The 18,536-nt window shown below is 39.5% G+C and overlaps 1 protein-coding gene across 4 annotated transcripts in view; it reads right to left on the reverse strand.

Annotated features, from left to right (window-relative positions):
• Positions 1–632: 632 nt before the first annotated feature.
• ODF2 (outer dense fiber of sperm tails 2) overlaps positions 633–18,536 on the reverse strand; it is a 30,647-nt gene continuing 12,743 nt past the window's right edge. For 2 of the 4 annotated variants that reach the window (XM_027869512.1, XM_027869510.1), the window contains exons 13-21: positions 17,487–17,596; positions 7,924–8,059; positions 6,943–7,053; positions 6,657–6,761; positions 5,429–5,587; positions 4,263–4,363; positions 3,203–3,365; positions 2,791–2,916; positions 633–1,730 (exon numbers count right to left, since the gene is read on the reverse strand). In XM_027869512.1, coding sequence (XP_027725313.1) covers positions 1,542–1,730; positions 2,791–2,916; positions 3,203–3,365; positions 4,263–4,363; positions 5,429–5,587; positions 6,657–6,761; positions 6,943–7,053; positions 7,924–8,059; positions 17,487–17,596 — 1,200 coding nt within the window. In that variant the 3' untranslated portion in view covers positions 633–1,541. Of the gene's footprint in view, positions 1,731–2,790; positions 2,917–3,202; positions 3,366–4,262; positions 4,364–5,261; positions 5,588–6,656; positions 6,762–6,942; positions 7,054–7,923; positions 8,060–17,486; positions 17,597–18,536 lie in introns of those variants that run through there. The other 2 variants (XM_027869511.1, XM_027869513.1) reach the window with 2 other exon arrangements.

Genomic DNA, 18,536 nt, shown 5'->3' on the forward strand with positions numbered 1-18,536 from the left:
TGCTAAAAGAGGTGGAGCAGATTTAAAGGGCTCGCTACAACTAAAAGGGAAAATTTACTTGGAAAGAGCTCTGCAGGTATGTGTCACTTGCCACTGATACAAATGATAGAGCTGAAGGCGCTAATCAATGTCCTTAAATTAATGATATTTTAGAATTTTTATTAAGACTTATTTGCACGTGCCCTAGTTACTTTCAGGTCCTGATCTCCAGTCTCTCTTGAAATGTCATAATATGGTACTGCTTTAAAGGAACCCTCTTTATCCAAAAACTTCCTTCTAACAATTCAGTATACTTTTAAAATGTCATCTGATTAACTCTCACAGAAGCATAAAGCAAGGACAGGAGAAACAGTCTACTTCTATTACTCATGGGGGCACCACTGGGGGTACCTTGATTAGAACACAGGGATTAATTAATATGCCCACTCTATTTTAAAGGTTATAATGGAGCTGCCTTAAGAGAACTCTGTTTTTACTAAACCACTTTTATATCTTGGTTCTTCAATTCCTCTATAGAACTAAACTGTGCTGCTCATAGACAACTAGAGAAAGATCCCAAGAGAAAACAGAGAAAAACATCAAACAAGACCAAATTGCAATTTAAAGAAAAGCCTACCACCCCAGAAGCAAAATAATTTTAAAATCTTTAATAGTTTGCTGCTCAGAGCACCTTATGATAATTTGTTTTGTTTAGGGGAGGGGAAAAGGATCATCCAATGGAGCCCAATAAAAATTATAAAAGAATTTTGTAAAACACAAATACAAAAACAATGCTTCACAGATACAAACCAGTTAAGTAAACAGCAAAAATAATGAGAATCAAACTATCAGGAAACTAAAACAAAATTCTTACATTGTCTTATCCTGAAGTGCTTTGTGGAGGGTGGGGGAGACAAAGATGTGAGGCTTTAGATTTCCTCTGATACATGAGAGATTCAGCAGAATAGGTAAGTATCCAAAGGAATTTTTTTTTGAAGCCTTGAAGGAAAGTTTGTCAACAGGCATTGCACTTAAGTTAGAAGTTATTTTTAAAAAGTGAGAAATGCTCACACTTAGGGGAGGGGAGGCAGGCTAAGAGACTGGAAGCCTGTAACTAACAGCTTCTTTTTTCTCTAAGAAGAAAGAGAAAACCACATAAAACAATTTCTATAAAAGCTAAGAGGAATTTGGGGGTGGGGTGCCTCAGAGGAACTGAGAAAAAATATCTCTGTAAGAAGGACTTGGGAGAAGGAGCAATGAGTTAGAATCTGGAAGAAAGATGTATATCCAAGAGATATACAAAGTTTAGCTGTTATAAAATCTAAATTGTTATCAGGTTAATTAAAAAACTCCATTCTGGTAACTGAGGAAAAAAGGGAGAGCTATAAAAATGTCCATATCCCCTCAGTCCTAAAGATGATTTGGCATAGACTTTCCCAGAGCAAGAGGCCCGGACAAGATGTCTGCACCTCTCTCACCAAAAGGAAAAGAGGGACAACCCAAAGGGTCTCTAGATACACCTCTTCCCTACAGTCAGGCTCCTTGGAAGGGGGAGTACAACTTCATATGGGAGGTGATCGGGAACGGATGGGAGAGCTTGTTAAATACGCAGTTAAAGCACTGTCCCCAAACACATTGGCATAGGATGATTTGAGGAACTGGACATAATTCTGCATGCTGCGGTTGGTACTCTCTGATTGTTCAAGACGGTCTTTGAGGTCCTGGAGGCGGCTCTGGTATCTGCGGTCAGCCTAGGAAGAAAAACAGAGGGATCTTAGGGCCCAAGGAAGCATGAAGTAAGCTGTTAATGCAACATTCCCAGCACAGAGCTGCTGCATGTAACTCTTTGCGAGTGGAATTTTTCACTAAGTTCATTCTAGGTTAGGCATAAACATGCACAGAAAATGAAATGGCAGGTACAATCTCATTGGAGTATCAAGAGTTTTTTAAAAAGTAGGTTTACAAGGTTGATTCCTGAACTGTTACACATAGAGGTAATTTTGTGGTAATGCTATAAGTGAATCACACATACATGTGTGCATGTGTGTGTGTGTGTCTATGTTGTATGTATATAACAATGATGCTTGTTATTATAGCCTCTGTTAAAATGGCTATTCCAGGGGCAGCTAGGTGGCGCAGTGGATAGAGCACTGGCCCTGGATTCAGGAGGACCTGAGTTCAAATCCGGCCTCAGACACATAACACTTACTAGCTGTGTGACCCTGGGCAAGTCACTTAACCCCCATTACCCAATCAAAAAAATAAAATTAAAAAAAAAAAGTGGCTATTCCAGCCACGTGGCTTTCAGATCAAGTTTACAGCTTGAGCTTATAATGCAAAAAGAATACTACAAAAATTCATTATCTCAAATTTGTTGGAATTTTATAGAGAAGGATTTTCCCAGTCAAGAAATTATATCCCTCTGATATGAGGGTTATAGGAAGATAGAACCTTGGAGATGATATAAAACCTACAAATTCACCCTAAGGAACCTACAATTTACTTGTCCAAGATTGAGAAACTTGTTCTATGCTATAACAAATATTTAATCTGTTGGGATTGTATAAAGAGTAGCCATAAATGATTCACACATACTTATAATAATGACTTTTCCTATCAATTTTTTTGGGAACCTGAAAATTTTAGAACTTTCTTTCATCTCAAGAAAACCTTACTTGCCAGGACGTCATTATCTAATACCTTCAGTCCTTTGGTATTGAGGATGGTTGAGGAATTCTAGTCACCACCCAGCACCACATTCAGACTCTGCTTTTTGCTTTGCTTATTCTCCTCACCCCCAGCTCAACTCACGTCATCTCGGCTCCGTCGTAGCTGGTTGAGCTCCGTTTTGGTCCGACTCAGCTGTGTTTCCAGATCCAAGATTTTGTTCTGGGCTGTTCGTTCCTTGGAGACTGCACGTTCCCTTGTTTGCTCCACCTGGAGAAAAGGCCCAAAGCTGTGTGTTGCTTTCCCAAAACTTAGCAGGCACCACCTTCACAAAACAGACTGTAGGATGTCCCTCTCCCTTGATGGATACCCCTGATACCTTACCTTATACTTGAGGGCTCCATTTTCCCAGAAATGTAGTGCTACCAACCAGGCAGAGGGGGCAAGGAAAGGTAATAGAGAGAAGGCAAACCTCTGCCAAGCCTCTTCTGCCCTGTGTCATAGTGACAAAAGGGCTATGGGAGAGCCAGGCCAGGACTGGGGTGGTACCACTGACCTGTCTCTTGGCATCTTCAATGGCATTTTCCAGCTGTCGTGCTAGAGAACTACATTCCCGGGTTTTCTCCTCCAACCGAAGCTGGGATTGATGGATTGCCTCCTCTCTCTTTGCAATCACCTGGAGGAACTCAATGTTCTGGGCGCTAGTACCCTCAAGTTTCCTGTATAAAAGCACTAAGTTAAATTTCCTCCATCCTCTTCTTCCATCACTCATCATCTCCATCGGGCACTGTGAGAACTGTCTACCACCCAAGAGTGGCACTCAAATCTAAATAATCTCATCATGCTACCACAGAATCAGTATCAGTGTCCCAAAGGAAATGGCATATGAAATAAACCAAATTAATTGAAAGACCAAAGGGGAGGAGGGATGGGTTGAAGCAAAGTAGGGAAACACACCATAAAATCATAATGGCATCAGAGATGCCAAAAACCCTAACAGAACTTTACCACCAGAATAAATCTGATGGGTGTTTCCTGCTTTTTCTGCTATCGACAGTGAGGTGGGGGCTCTGCTCCTTCTGTTCAATCTGGTAGTCATAGTGAAAGCTTCCTTCCACTGACAGGAGTCATGGGTTCAGGGAGCTTAAAAAGGGCCATCAAACAAGGGAAGACTCAAGGTCATTGGTTAGGTAAATCATGGGATGGGAAGATAGAGGTGAGAGAATAGAATGAGGAGAAAATACCCATCACCACCATGTACCAATTGTCCCATTTAAAGCAGACCCCCTGCCTAAATGAAATATGCCTTTCTCCAGGGACTGGGTTAAGCTCTCAATCTACTGGAAGTGGCTGTGTCTTGATTCTTGGGTGTTTCAAGGCTGAGAGGTCTGCAGAGAAATTGTATTTTGACTATATGGATGGCTGCAGGTGAAATGGAAGCAACTTTTCCTGAAGAGTTTCTGTTTGCTCTTCCCTCTGAAGTTAGCCCACCACCATAATTCCAGGGCCTCGGGTCAGTCACCCAAACTCTTCAGTGGATAAGCATAAAGTGGGAATTGAAGAGTTCAGGTGCTAGAAAAAGGATGAGGACAGAAACAGGATATTGTGCCTCTAACCTCTCGAGTTCTTCCACTTTGAGGCTTAGCTGTTTGTTTTCCTCCTGAGAATACTGATGTCTCTCTCTTACCACCTCCAGCTTTTCACCCTGGTGTTTGATCTAAAATGAAAGGAAAAGAGACCATTTTACACGGAAGGTGATACATTGTCCTCTCCTCCCTTCTCCCAGGAAGCTGGCATCCACATGGATGGTCCATCTGTAGATGGTATTCCTTGGTGAGGTTGACTGTCACCTTCAACATCCATTACAAAGTCATACTTCCCTGCCCATGCAGGACTTGAAGAAGTTTAGATCTAATAAGAATGAAGGCTTCCCCACCATCTTCCCAAAAGAAGAAACATCTGCTCTGAGGAAAATATAATGATGCTTTCTTGACCAGGAGAAGCCAAAGCTTCTCTGAAAGCCAAAAAGCCAAAATAAATCCCTGAAGCCAAAGGTATAACCAGGTTGTCGTGACACACATAGGATATTAATATTCATAAACTCAAATTAGCCTACAGATAACCATGTTTGGAATTTTTACCTTGAATACAAGAGGTAGAAGTGATCTTATAGATCATCTAATCCAACCCCCTCATTTTCAACATAAGGAAATGTAAATTTAGAGAGGTTAAGGAACCTGCCGAAGATCACAAACAACGTTTGTCCCAAAGTAACAAAAATAAGTTATCAGCATGCAAGATCGGAGACATCAGACATGACTGCATCAGAAGAGAATGTCAGATACTATAACTGCAAACAAAAGAATGAAAGGGAGAGTAGTTGAAGTATGAAGAGAAGCCAGACAAGCATTCAGTGCCATAACATCTGATGGCCAGGCCCTGTGGATCGCTTGATTTGAGGACAACGAAAGGATTCAAAGTGCAAGAGGTAGGCTAAATCTCAGACCAGTGTAAAGGCTGTGGAAGAAGAGAAAATCCAGCCATCAGAATTGACAGAAGAAGCTCAAAAGTGACGCCTCCTATCACTAGAATCACTATTTGCAAACACAAGAGCATTTGGCACACCAGACTTTTATTTCACAGTGTTGATGAGAATTAATTCGTTTCGAAAAGTGGCAGCCAAAGGAAAGGAAGTGATCTTCCTTTGGGGGCGTGCATCTCATCTTGGTATCCGGCTGGCTGTTCGGGTCAGGTCGTGAGACCCTTTCTGCCAGTCCCTTACCCGGGTGCGCAGATCTGCTATGATAGCTGTAAGGTCCACATTTTTCCTCTCATAGCCTTGTAGCTGATCCTGACATTCGGCCAGCTTAGCCTCAGTAATTTTGAGGATCTCAGGCAGTTGTTGAAGGTCAGTCAGCTGAGCCTGGAACTGCTTACGAGCCTTATAGAGGGAAAGATATCTTTTGGTAAAGATTAGCCCACATTTTTTAACCTCTTGAAGTACTCTGATAGCAAGGTTAAACTAAATATCCATCAAGCTTGCCACGTAAATCTCCGGATAACAAGGAGGGATTCTAAAAATTGGAAAGCCACTATCATTCCATTTTGCATCCTCCTCTAGAAAACTTCAAAATATGCAATTACCCCAGAGTAAATCCCTGTAAAATACCCAACTGTCCTCTAGGGTAGTTCTGACCTATCCACCTATCCTAATAGTTATGGAGAATTCCATTCTGGATGACCCATCCCATCTTCTAGTCATGAGGCACTACACGGATCTCTGGATGTCCAACTGAGCATAAAATATTTCTCCATAATAACAGACCAGCCCTCAAACCCCAGGTTTGTAAAAGCGCTTTTGTCTGCCATCATACAAATTAGGTAAATCTAGGTTTGTTTTTTTTGTGTTCAGGCAACTAAGTGGCAAAGTGGATAGAGGGCCAGGCCTGGAGTCAGAAAGACCTGAGTTTAAATCTCGCCTCAGATACTTATCAACTGCTACCTGCCCCTGGGCAAGTCACTTAACCCTGTTTGCCTCAGTTTTCTTCATCTGTAAAATGACCTGGAGAAGGAAATGGCAAGCCACTCCAGTATCCTTGCCAAGAAAACCCTAAATAAGGGTCACAAAGAGTCAGACGTGACTGAAATGACTGAATAACTTTCTGTGTGTTGCTGCAGGTTTTGGGGGGATGCAGAAGAGGGTGATGGTAGCAACTAGGACCATAACGCCACCTAGTCAAGCAGGTATCTGGGAGTTCTATCATCATTTGTTTCCTTAAAATTACTGTCTTTGAATGTTTTTAGCTTCAATTTTTTTTAAGCAAAAGTGGGGAAAGAAAGAAGGGCAGAGCTAGAAGGCAAGGAAAAGGAAAGGAGAAGGGAAGAGAAAGGTGCTATCTTTTCAGCAGACCACTTTTTCTTTCCTAGCTCAAAATAGAGGAGGTGGCCCAGTTACCTGCCTGATATTCAGAAAGGGGATGGGGGAAGTTTGTGTAGACATGAACAATTACCGATTCAATTTCCTTGTTCATTTCATCTTTGAGGATCTTGTTCTCTTTGTCACAGCGTTCTAATTGAGTGGCTACCTCATCAGCTTCCATCCGGGTCTTCATCACCTAGGGACAGAGTGGGCAATTAGAGTTTCTGATAGGAGACTGGATTTGGTGAGAGACAACAGCTTCTCACTACTTGGTTGTTGAAGATAAGGAACTTCGGAATGGAAAATTTAAAGCAGATAAGAAATGAGGCAGGAATGAAGTGGGGTGGGGATGACAAAAGCTCAAATTAGAAAAGTACCTGACTCTTGTAATTGTCGATCATCCCTTCATAGTTCTTGACTGACACCTTCAACTGTTGGACCTCAATTTGGGCTTGACTGAGCCTGTCTTCCACAGGGGTGATACTAGCCTGTAGAGGGATATTAGCAATATGGAGAGCTTGGCTTTGACCAAACCACTACGGCATTAACTTTGGACTAATGCAATAAGATGTGGTGAAAGATATCTCTCTGTTGAACAAGGGAAAAACATACTTCCTCAGAAAAGCAACAAGGATAGAAATATCAGTCTTCAAACTTTATCAGTTTGTTTCCTCCCCCCTTAAAAAAATTAGAGGAAGGAAACTTCCTCTGGAAATTAAAGGAAATAAGAGTTGGTGCTTTTGAAAAGTAAACCATCTCAAATTAATTAAAAATTTAAAAAAAAAAGTAAACCATCTCTAAAAGGCTGACCTCATTCAGACTCATATGTGTGTTGCTAAAAGATAACTATCCCCACCCACCTCCCAATTTATAAATGAGGGAAAGCTCTGAAAATTGAAATGACCTGCCCAAAGTCCCTGTGGAATAGAATGCAAGATTCCAGATTCCTGGCCTGTTCTTTTCTTCCTGGCCAGGATAAAACTCTATAGTTTGTCCCAGCCCCAGAGAATACCCCCCTCTAGCCTGTGCATAGTGGGGGGCAGGGGTAGAGGGTGGGAGAAGAATCTTGTTGAGTAATTAATCTGTCTCTTGGGATGGTGTCCAGGAACCTGTTATCAAGAAGTCAATAAAAGACTTCTAGGTCTTAAAATTGGGACATAGAATTAAAGTCCCATTCTCCCATTTCAATCTCATTTCATACCCCTCAAAACATACACAAAGCCCTTGGGCAGGGAATGGAATGGCATACCCAAAGTTGCCTCAATAAGCTACAGTATCTCTTTTCCCACCCTCTGGCCACATAAAGCAGCAGGTTTTCTGAAAACACTAGTTTTATGGTTCAAGAATGCTCGGCTGACCTTTAGCCTCTCATTCTCAAGTTTGAATGCAGAATATTCTGCTGTCTGTCGGTGTAATCTTTCTACCAGATTATCCCGGTCTTCTCGCATCTTCTCCTCCAAGGCATGCTGCTGTGATACCAGATCTGTCACTCGGCTGGTATAAAAGAAAAATTAAGAAGAGAAAACAGCAAACATTAGATTTCAAAGAACCCAAATATCTTGGAATGAAGTAGCTTCTTATGATCCAGAAGCTCTGGCACTGAGCATGCTACAAAGTGAGATTCAAAACTAGTCATATCTTGACTCCACGTCTAGTACTCTGTCTACTACATTGCACTGACTCAACAACCATTAAAAGTACTGTTCAAAATGAAATGAATGAATATTTACAAAAATATAAACTTCTCAGATTAGCAGAACAGAAAATAAAATATTTAAATTCTTCTCTTTTAGAAAAAGAAACTGAACAAGCCATAAATGAATTCCCTAAGGAAAAAAAAAACAACTCCATGACTAGACGGGTTTACAGATAAATTCTACTAAATATTTAAGGAACAACTAATTCCAATACTACATAAACTATATGAAAAAATAGGTAAAGAAGTCCTATCCAAATTCTTTCTCTGACACAAATATAGTCTTGACACCTAAACTAGAGAGAATCAAAACAGTAAAAGAAAACTATAGACTAATATTCCTCTAATGAATATTGATGCAAAACTTTCAAATAAACCACTAGGCAAGGAGATTATAGCAATATATCACATAAGATAATATACTATGACCAGGTGGGATTTATATCAAGAAAGCAGGACTGGTTCAACATTAGGAAAACTTTAAACACAACTGTCCCCATTAATAACAAAAACAACAAAGATTATGTGATTATTCAATAGATGCAGAAAAAGTTTTTGACAAAATATACCTGTTCCAGTTTAAAACATTAAAAAGCAGAGGAATAAATGAAGCTTTCCTTAAAATGAAAAGTACTATCTATCTAAAACCAAGAGCAAGCACTATCTGTAATGGGTACAAGCAGGAAGCTTTTCCAATAAAAGCAGGTGAAATAAGAATGTCCACTACTATTCAATATTGTACTAGAAATTCTAGCTATAGCAAAAAGAAATCAAAGGAATAAACATAGGTGATGAGGAAACAAAACTATCACTTTTTGCAGATGATATGATGGTTTACTTAGAAAATCCTGGTGAGTCAACTAAAAAACTAATTGAAACACTAACTTTAGCAATGTTATAGGATATAAAATAAACCCACACAAATCATTAGCATTTCTGTATCTAACCAACAAAACCCATAGGAAAAGATAGAAAGAGAAATTCTATTTAAAATAACTATAGACAGTATAAAATACTTGAGAGTCTATCTTGTCAAGACATACACAGGAACTATATGAACACAAAAACAAAATACTTTACCAAATAAAGAGAGCTGTAAATAACTGGAGAAATATTAATTGTTCAAGGGTAGGTTTAGTCAATGTAACAAAATGACATTACTACCTAAATCTACTTATTCAGTGCCATACCAATTAAATTACCAAAGAATTACTTTATAGAGCTATTAAAAAAATTGTAAAATTCATCTGGAGAAACAAAAGGTCAAGAATATCAAGGGAATCAGTGAAAAAACAAAACAAAACCCAACAACAACCAGGAAGTAAAGGGGACTAGGAGTGCTATACCTCAAACTATTGATTAAATTGATTAAAATATTACAAAGTTGCAATTATTTGCTACTAAAGAGAGAGGTTGATCAGTGGAACAGATTAAGTAACACAATAAACAGAAGCAAATAAGCTCAGTAACCTAGAGTTTGATGAACTCAAAGACACCAGCTCCTGAATCAAAAATTCACTTTTTGACAAAAACAGCTGGGAAAACTAGAAAGTAGGCAGAAACTAGGCATAGACTAGCATGTCATACTATATACCAAGATAAGTTTATAATGCGTACATGAGGGGCAGCTAGATGGATAGGTGGATAGAGCACCGGCCCTGGAGTTAAGAGGACCTGAGTTTAAATCTGGCCTTGGACACATAACCTTCACTAGCTGTGTGACTCCGGGCAAGTCACTTAACCCCAATTGCCTCACCAAAAAAAAAAAAGAACATGATTTAGACATAAAGAGTGACATCATAAGCAAATTAGTGGCACATGGAAGAAATTACCTGTCAGATCTATGGATAAGTGGAAGGTTCATGACTGAACAAAAGACAGAGGTTTGCAGGAGCTAAAATGGATAATTTTGATTACATAAAATTTAAAAGTTTTTACACAAACAAAATCAATGCAGCTAAAATTAGAAGAAAAGTAGGCAAATGGAAAAATACTTGCAGCAAGTTTCTCTGATAAAAGTCTCATTTTTTAAAATATATAGGCAACTGAGTCAAATTTACAAGAATAACGATCATTCCCCAACTGACAAATGGTCAAAGGATATGAATATGCAGTTTTCAGAGAAAGAAATCCAAGCTGTCAATAGCCATGTGAAAAGTACTCTAAATAACAATTAGAGAAATGCACATTAAAACACCTCACATCCATCAGACGGCTAATATGACAGAAAGGAAAACTGTTGGTGTTTTGCACCAAAAATGCACTGTTGCTGGAGCTGTGAACTAGTTTAACCATTCTTGAAAAGCAATTTGGAAAGAATACAAGTCATTTCCCAATTGATAAATGGTGAAAGGATATGAACAGGAAATTTTCATATGAAGAAATTAAAGCTATCTATAGTCATATAAAAAAATGCTCTAAATCACTATTGATAGGAGAAATGCAAATTAAAGCAACTCTGAGGTACTACTTCACACCTATCAGATTGGTTAATATGACAAAAAAGGAAAATGATAAATGTTGGAGATGATGTGGGAAAATTGGAACACTAATGCATTGTTGGAATTGGTGAGCTGATTCAATCATTCTGGAGAGCAATTTGGAAATATACCCAAAAGGCTATAAAACTGTGCATGCCCTTTGATCCAGCAATACCACTACCAGGTCTGTATCCCAAAGAGATCATAAAAAAGGAAAAAGGACCCACATGTATAAAAATATTTATAGCAGCTCTTTTTGTAGTGGCAAAGAATTGGAAACTGAGAGGGATGCCCATCAATTGGAGAAAGGCTGAACAAGCTGTGTTATGTGAATGTAATAGAATACTATTGTGCTATAAGAAATGATACACAGGTAGATTTCAGAAAAACCTAGAAAGACTTACATGAACTGATGCTGAGTGAAGTGAGCAGAATCAAGAGAACATTGTGCACAATAACAGCAACATTGTGCGATGACCAACTTTGATAGACTTTGCACTTCTCAGCAATACAGTAATCTAAGACAATTCTAAAAGAATCATGATGGAAAATGCAATCCACATCCAGAGAAAAGAACTATGGTGTCTGAATGCAGATTGAAGCATACTGTTTTCTTTTTTTTTGTTTGTTTTTTTTTTCTCTTTTCTTTCAGTATCTTTTGTTCTTACTCTTCTTTCACAACATGTGAAAATATGTTTAATATGATTGTACATGTATAACTTATAACTGCTTGCCATCTTGAGGAGAGGGGATGGAGGAAGGGAGAAAAAAATCTGGAACCCAAAATCTTATAAAAGTGAATGTTGGGGGCAGCTAGATGGTGCAGTAGATAGAGCACCAGCCCTGGTTTCAGGAAGACCTGAGTTCAAATTTGGCCTCAGACACCTGACACTTACTGTGTGCCCCTGGGCAAGTCATTTCATCTCATTGCCTCACCAAAAAAAAAAAAGTGAACGTTGAAAACTATCTTTACATGTAATTGGAAAAAATAAAAATACTATTAAGTGGGGGGGGGGGGTCGGGAAAGCATTTGGAACTATGCTAAAAAAACTATTAAACTATATATATATAGTTTGACCCAGTAATACCACGACTAGGTCTCTATTCCAAAGATATCAAAGAGAGAGGAAAAGGAGACACATACACACACACACACACACACACACACACACACACACACACACAAATATTTATAGCAGAGTTTTCTGTGTTTGGTTTTTTATGGTAGCGAAAGAATTGGAACCGAGGGGATGCCAATCAGTTGGAATATGGCTGAAAAAGTTATGGTATGTGAATGCAATGGAGTACTATTGTGCTATAAGAAATAATGAAGGAGATGCTTTCAGAAAAACCTAGGAAGAATTGTTTTAACTGATATAGAGTAAAGTGAACAGAATTAGGAGAACAATTTACAAAGGAACAGCAATATCATATAGATAATCAACTCTGAAACACCCGTAACTCTGGTCAACCAAACGACCAAACACAGCCCCAAGGATTCAGGATGAAACATGCTATTCATCTCCAGATAAAGAACTAATGGACTATGAGTGTAAACAGAAGCATATTTTCTTCAATTTCATTCTTTTTCTCCCTTTTTGGGAGAGGAGGAAATGGCCATGGTTAAAACAGAAATTTGGTTTACATGTCTAGACATACTTATAAGGGTTTTTATTTTCTTGCCTTCTCAATGGGTAAGGAAAGGGAAGAGGAAGGAAAAGAATTTGGAACTCAAAAATAGAATTTTTAAAAAAAGAACAACAATAAAACACTAAAAAAATAAAAGTACAGCTCAATTTCCTAAATGCAGTATAGCCCATTCTCTTCCTCCTATTTCAATATGGGCCCAGCTTGCTGACCTTCTATAGCTGCCCAATACATAAATCCTGGTGGCTAACTCAATGGATTATCATCCAACTGCATTTCGATCTCTGGACAATATGGTTTTCCCCAGTCTCTTAAATAATTACAAAGTTCACTGAGAAGACCCCATAGTGTCCCAGTGTTTAATATGATTGCTACAATATTATCAAAAACCAGTTATTTATGGAATTTCTTTGTCAAAAGGGAATACTATTATTTGAACTTTGTGTAGGAGATCCTCCCTGAAACTGGCGAATAGCTGTAGTGAGCATGTCTCCTTGTCTGATGCCTTGCTGAATATGCCGATACTCTGTAAAATCATTGAACAAGGTTATCTTTGTGATCATATCTGTCCTTAAGTGTTAAAATTTTGATATACATGTGAGAGGTGCCTCTACAGACTTTTTGTGTCCAAAACATTTCATATTCCTTCATTTTAATAAAAATAAAATAAGCAGTGAAATAGTATATTCTCTATACCTTCCAGTCAATTTTGTGTGAAGACAATCAGCTCTAGAAAACAGTCTGCAGAATGGTCTATCCATTGCCTTCTTGCACTTTAATGAAGGACTCCATCAATGCATGCATGCATGCATATCACTCTCATCAAGATTATAGAGAAGAAAGTGTGCATTTGGAATGGCAGGTGTAGATGTCTTCTCACCATTTTTTGGAAATCATATGATCCATTTTTTCTATTATTTTGCAATCTTCCTTTCTTTGTGACATTTTGAAAACTGATCCTTGAATACTTAAAAAACTATATAATACCGGCTGGGTGGCACAATGGATAGAGCACCAGGCCTGGAGTCAGGAAGACCCAAGTTCAAATCCAGTCTTAGACGCTTACTAGTTATGTGACCCATGGTAAGTCACTTAACCCTGTTTGCCTCAGTTTCCTCATCTGTAAAATGAGCTAGAAAAGGAAATGGCAAACAACTCCAGTATCGTTGCCAAGAAAACCCCAAACGGGGTTATGAAGAGTTGAACACAACTGAAATGATTGAACAACAGGACAGAATGTGTTTCTGTATTTGGTCAGTTCTCAGAGTCACTCCCCCAGATGTCATCTTAAATGTCATTGCCATATTTCATTATACAGGTGTCCCAACAATCATACTGCAGTTTTAAGCTCTGACAGCTAAGGTGGTGTGGAGTCTAAATGTGATAATTTTACTATGCTGATGAGAATAATATGCTAAAGAAATTCTCAGACATTTGTTCATTTCATATCTATTTGCTATCACACTACTACTAAATGACATTTATAAATGTTTTCTGATCCTTAAGCTTAGTTCTGACTCATTCCCAGATCTCTGCAAGTTCATTTCCCTCTATTCTGTGAGGTAGTACTGATCAGAATCATAAACTAGAGTGTGTCCAGAAGAGGGCAATCAGGATATTGAAGGGTCTTAAGGCCCTTTTAAAGGAAGTTTACTTGAAAGAACTGGGCATGTTTAGTCTAGAGTGACACAGCAACTGTCTTCAAGTACCTGAAGGGCTGTCACATGGGAGAATATTAGACTTGTTCTGTTTGGCTGCAGAGGGCAGAACCAGGTTGTACAGAGGCAAATTTACATTAGATGTTAGGGAAAATTTTTCTTGCAATTAGAGCTGTCCAAAAATTGAGCTTCCTCAAGCAGTGATGCATTGGTTACCTCTCACTGGACTACAATGACTCGCTTGTAAGGAATGTTAAAATGGGGATCTTTTTCTGTTACGGGCTGAACTAGATGGCTGCTGAGGACCTTTCCAAATCTCAAATTCTGTGATTCACATCTTCCAACTCTTCTTTTATTCAACATCTCTCTGACAAGAATCTGCGAGCTATTCTTTTATTTAAGCCACCCTTCCAAAATGGTAGCAAATTTCTCTGTGTTTTCTGGTTTCATTTACGGTGATAATGTCAGTATGGTTGTGATTCAGTTCCTGTCTGCTTACCTTTTGTCCAACCGTCATACAGCCCATTTAGAGTAGCAAGAATTAATGTTTGGAGAAAGTCTAAAAATCCATTTTTAGCATCCTTTGCCTCCTTATCTAGTACTCCATCAAAATAACTGCAGAGGTGACAGGGGGCCATGCAGCACGGAGGGTTATTTTACGTTTCATATTTCACGGATTGTCGTGGCCCCCCAAATTGGTCACATAGTAGCCAACATTCTGGTGATGAGTCTCTTCACTTAGCTCCTTGGACAGCAGACACAGTCACTGCTGGGACAATACTGAAAGTTTTTCCAGCTCAGCTTAGTATTAGTAAGAGTCTAGCCAGAGTTTAAACTTCACTTGCATAGCTTTTGAGAATATCCTGGTCATCTCCATGTCATGATGACATATACAATACAGTTAATATATATATGATTATTATCATATACAGGCTATTTAATCTTCCTGGCCCTATACAAAGAACATACCTGCATTTCTTCAAGTTTTCCCTCTTTTTCTGCCACCAAAGTCGTCATTCTCTTTGGACAGGTCAATTCTATTCCTCAGTAGATTAACACCTAAATGCTTAATTTTTTTGCAACTATCGTACACAGGACCTATATTTTCAAATTCTTTTTTGGTTATTAATGCATTGATGGTGGCAGTACAAATTGGTACAATTATTCTGGAAAGCAATGTGGCAAAATGTCACAAGAGCCATGAAATTGGTCATACCCTTCAACCTTGTTAAATACATATTTAAAAAGAAAAAAATCTATTTGTAAGAAGTTGTTAATACTTATCAGCCAAGAACAAAGACTCTCTAGAACCTCAGCCTCACCCCATCTAAGGGGAAATAATCTACTCAACAGCAGAACCCCCTTGGGACAGACCTGACTTGGCCAGTAATTAGAGGGTGAATAAATCTAAACCACAGCCTCCCCACCCCCCACCCTGATAACCAGCCATGCTTAGGACTTCGATCATTAGGCAGACCAGCCTGTGTTTGCATCTGTCCTGCCATAGCTAATTCACCCACTACTACCTCACTCCCTTTTCCCTGACTCTTCAGCTCTTGCTCAGGGAATAATCAAATCAATAGGCCCAGAACTACTGCAAAGGGTGTGACAACAAGCTATTCTATGGATACACTCAAAATCCCTGGCATTCAGAGTTACAAGTTCTCTTACCTGTCACTCTTACCTGGGGTACCACTCTCTGTTCCTTCCTACTCACATCAGTGCCATGCCTTCCACATCCCTCCTGCCACTCCATATTCCCTCTTTCCAATTCCACTGTGCCCTATGGAACCTCCATTTCACTGGTAATAAATAGGCCCTTATGCAATATTTGTTCCTCTCATGCTTCTCCTCCATGCAATCATGGAAACCTGGCTCCACCGGAGGCCATTTTCCCTACAAATGCAACCTTCTCTACTTTTGCCCTTGATCTGAATCATACCCTTCCAATGCCAATGTTTGTTCCTTTAATCGTTTCATCTCTCTCGCCCTAATTTTCAAGCCTTCCTTATCCACTGGTTCCATATCTATTATTTATAAACTTATCTAGATCTCCCCCAGCCTTAGAAAACCTTCACTTGGTTCTATTAGCCACTAACCCCTCCCAGTATCATCCTAAATCCTTTTCACAGCCAGTATTCTGGAAAAAAAGCCACTTACATGAGTTTTTCCACTTTCTCACCTCCCATTCACTCATGAACTCCTTGAAATTTGGCTTCTAACTTCATCACTCAACTAAAACTGCTCTCTCCAAAGTTACCAGTGATCTATTATAAACTGCCAAATCCAATGCCTTTCTCTCAGTTCATATTCTTTACCTCCCTATAGTATTTGCTACTGTTGATCACCTCTTAATGTTTGTAAATATGTTTATTTTTAATCAATCAATAAAGCATTTATTAAGAGCCTACCATGTGTCAGAACTATGGTAGGCACTGGAAATACAAAGAAAAAGTTAAATATGTTAACTTAAAAATTAAATAATGCTGTCAATATAAGCAAAACAATATACACATGTTGTCCAGGCCATATGACTAAACTAGCCTACATACCCTCAGTTACTGCACATGTCAGCTAAAAACCAGTTTCATCTTTCCATGTCTCTCTGCATCAACATTTTGCCCCAAAAGCCAAAGAACTGATTTGCTATAGACACAATCTCATGCTAATGCCCATCCAGAACTAGAAACCTGAGATCCTGCATGAACAGGACCTACAGGTGCCATCACATGCTCCCATCTCAGGTAAAGGCCCATTAAAGAACATTTTGATCAAGTGGCAGCTGCAGAGGAACCACGGGGCAGTGACTTCTCTTCTTCCACTGGGCACGATGTGCTCCATCTTGCTATTTTACTAGCCCAGGCCTCAGTTTTTCAAGCCTGAATAGGCTGTCTATTGTTCCTATTGCCATCTACTTGGCTAGATAATATGATGTCAGGACCAAGTAACAAGGAATACCAAAAAAGCCTAGTTTCTCAGCTGAGCCTTGTAGGAACGAGTGGAGCAGGACCCTAAATGGGATCTGAGTAAAAGAGAGCTGTTCTAAGGAATCTGGTCAAACTAATCAATCTGGGGCAACTAGGTGGCGCAGTGGATAGAGCACCAGCCCAGAAGTCAGGAGGACCTGAGCTCAAATCCGGCCTCAGACACATAACACTCACTAGCTGTGTGACTCTGGGCAAGTCACTTAACCCCAATTGCCTCACTTTAAAAAAAAACAAAAAAACAAACAAACCAAAAAAAAAAACCAAACCAATCAATCTTAAAATCCACACAAGCCCACACAAAATCCCCCTCCCCCAGCCCACCATTCATGACTTCTTCATTGTCATCTACCTATACATAACAGTGAAAATAAAGGATTATTTAAGATTGAACTATGCCTAAAACTTTCCCATGCTCAGCCCCCCCAAAGCCTCTGCCCAATCCCAAGACCTTACTCATTTAACACAATGATCTCCAGCTCTAGGTCTCCCTTGTCTTTCACCACCTGGTTGTAGCGGCTCCTCCAGGATTCCAGGGTAGAGAGGGCTTCAGCAACATACAGGTCCTGGGGACACCAGGAACGGGACAAAACAGACTCATCAGCCCAAACTATAAGAGATCCTGGCCTTGGCACAAAGGTCAGAGAGCAAAAAAGATCTCTCATGCAGGGTCTTCAGGTTCTCAATCTAGCTGAGTAAAACTATGAGGCCAGGCCCAACATCTACAATCCATCATTTTGAAAAACGAAAAAAAAGTGGGCAATGATGTTACACCCTAAAATCTGAAACTGACTAAAGGCTGAGAAAATATTGCTCCTAAATGGCAAGTGACCACAATAATAATTAAGCTTATAAATCCCTTCTTACACAGAGTCCTGAATCACTGGAATTTATGCACCTTTCTTACAAAATGCTCAAAAGTTGATGACCACTCTTATCATTACCATCTTAGAAAGGGGCAGGGATAGTTAAACATATTACAAATGGGAAAGCTGAGATGCAAAGGTGTCTAGTGATTTGCTGAAGTTATGGTTCCCTTATAAGCCCCTTCTTTCAAAGTCTTAGAGTCATTACAGATAGTAACCAAGTTGGGACAAGAACCTAAGGTGGATGAATTGATAGCCTGGAGCTCCTTCTATTGGACAACACTGTTTCAGAAGCCTCAGGTGTCCTTTTTAATCTTCCCAAGGCACCTTCTCAGTTTCACTACCCTACAGTTTTCCCCGTTTTATAAACTATCCCTAATTACCTTCTTGGCAGGCAATCTTTATCCAACCTAAGCCCATGTGACTGGATCTGTCAATCTAACACAAGTGACTGCCCTACTTCGGAGACCAACGGGGAGCAAGCTGTCCTCCTCAGGTGGGGCCTGGATGAGAGGCTGGGCAGGACAACGGCTAACACACTGCTCTTAAAGTAAAGAGAGCTGTGCTGGCGTGCTACCCCAGAGCCTGACTGGCTGCTCGGTGACATCAGGCAGACACTGCTTAGCCTCTCAGAGTCAGA

Source organism: Vombatus ursinus, unplaced genomic scaffold, assembly GCF_900497805.2.
Source record: "Vombatus ursinus unplaced genomic scaffold, bare-nosed wombat genome assembly UNPS02014793.1, whole genome shotgun sequence".
NCBI lineage: Eukaryota > Metazoa > Chordata > Mammalia > Diprotodontia > Vombatidae > Vombatus > Vombatus ursinus.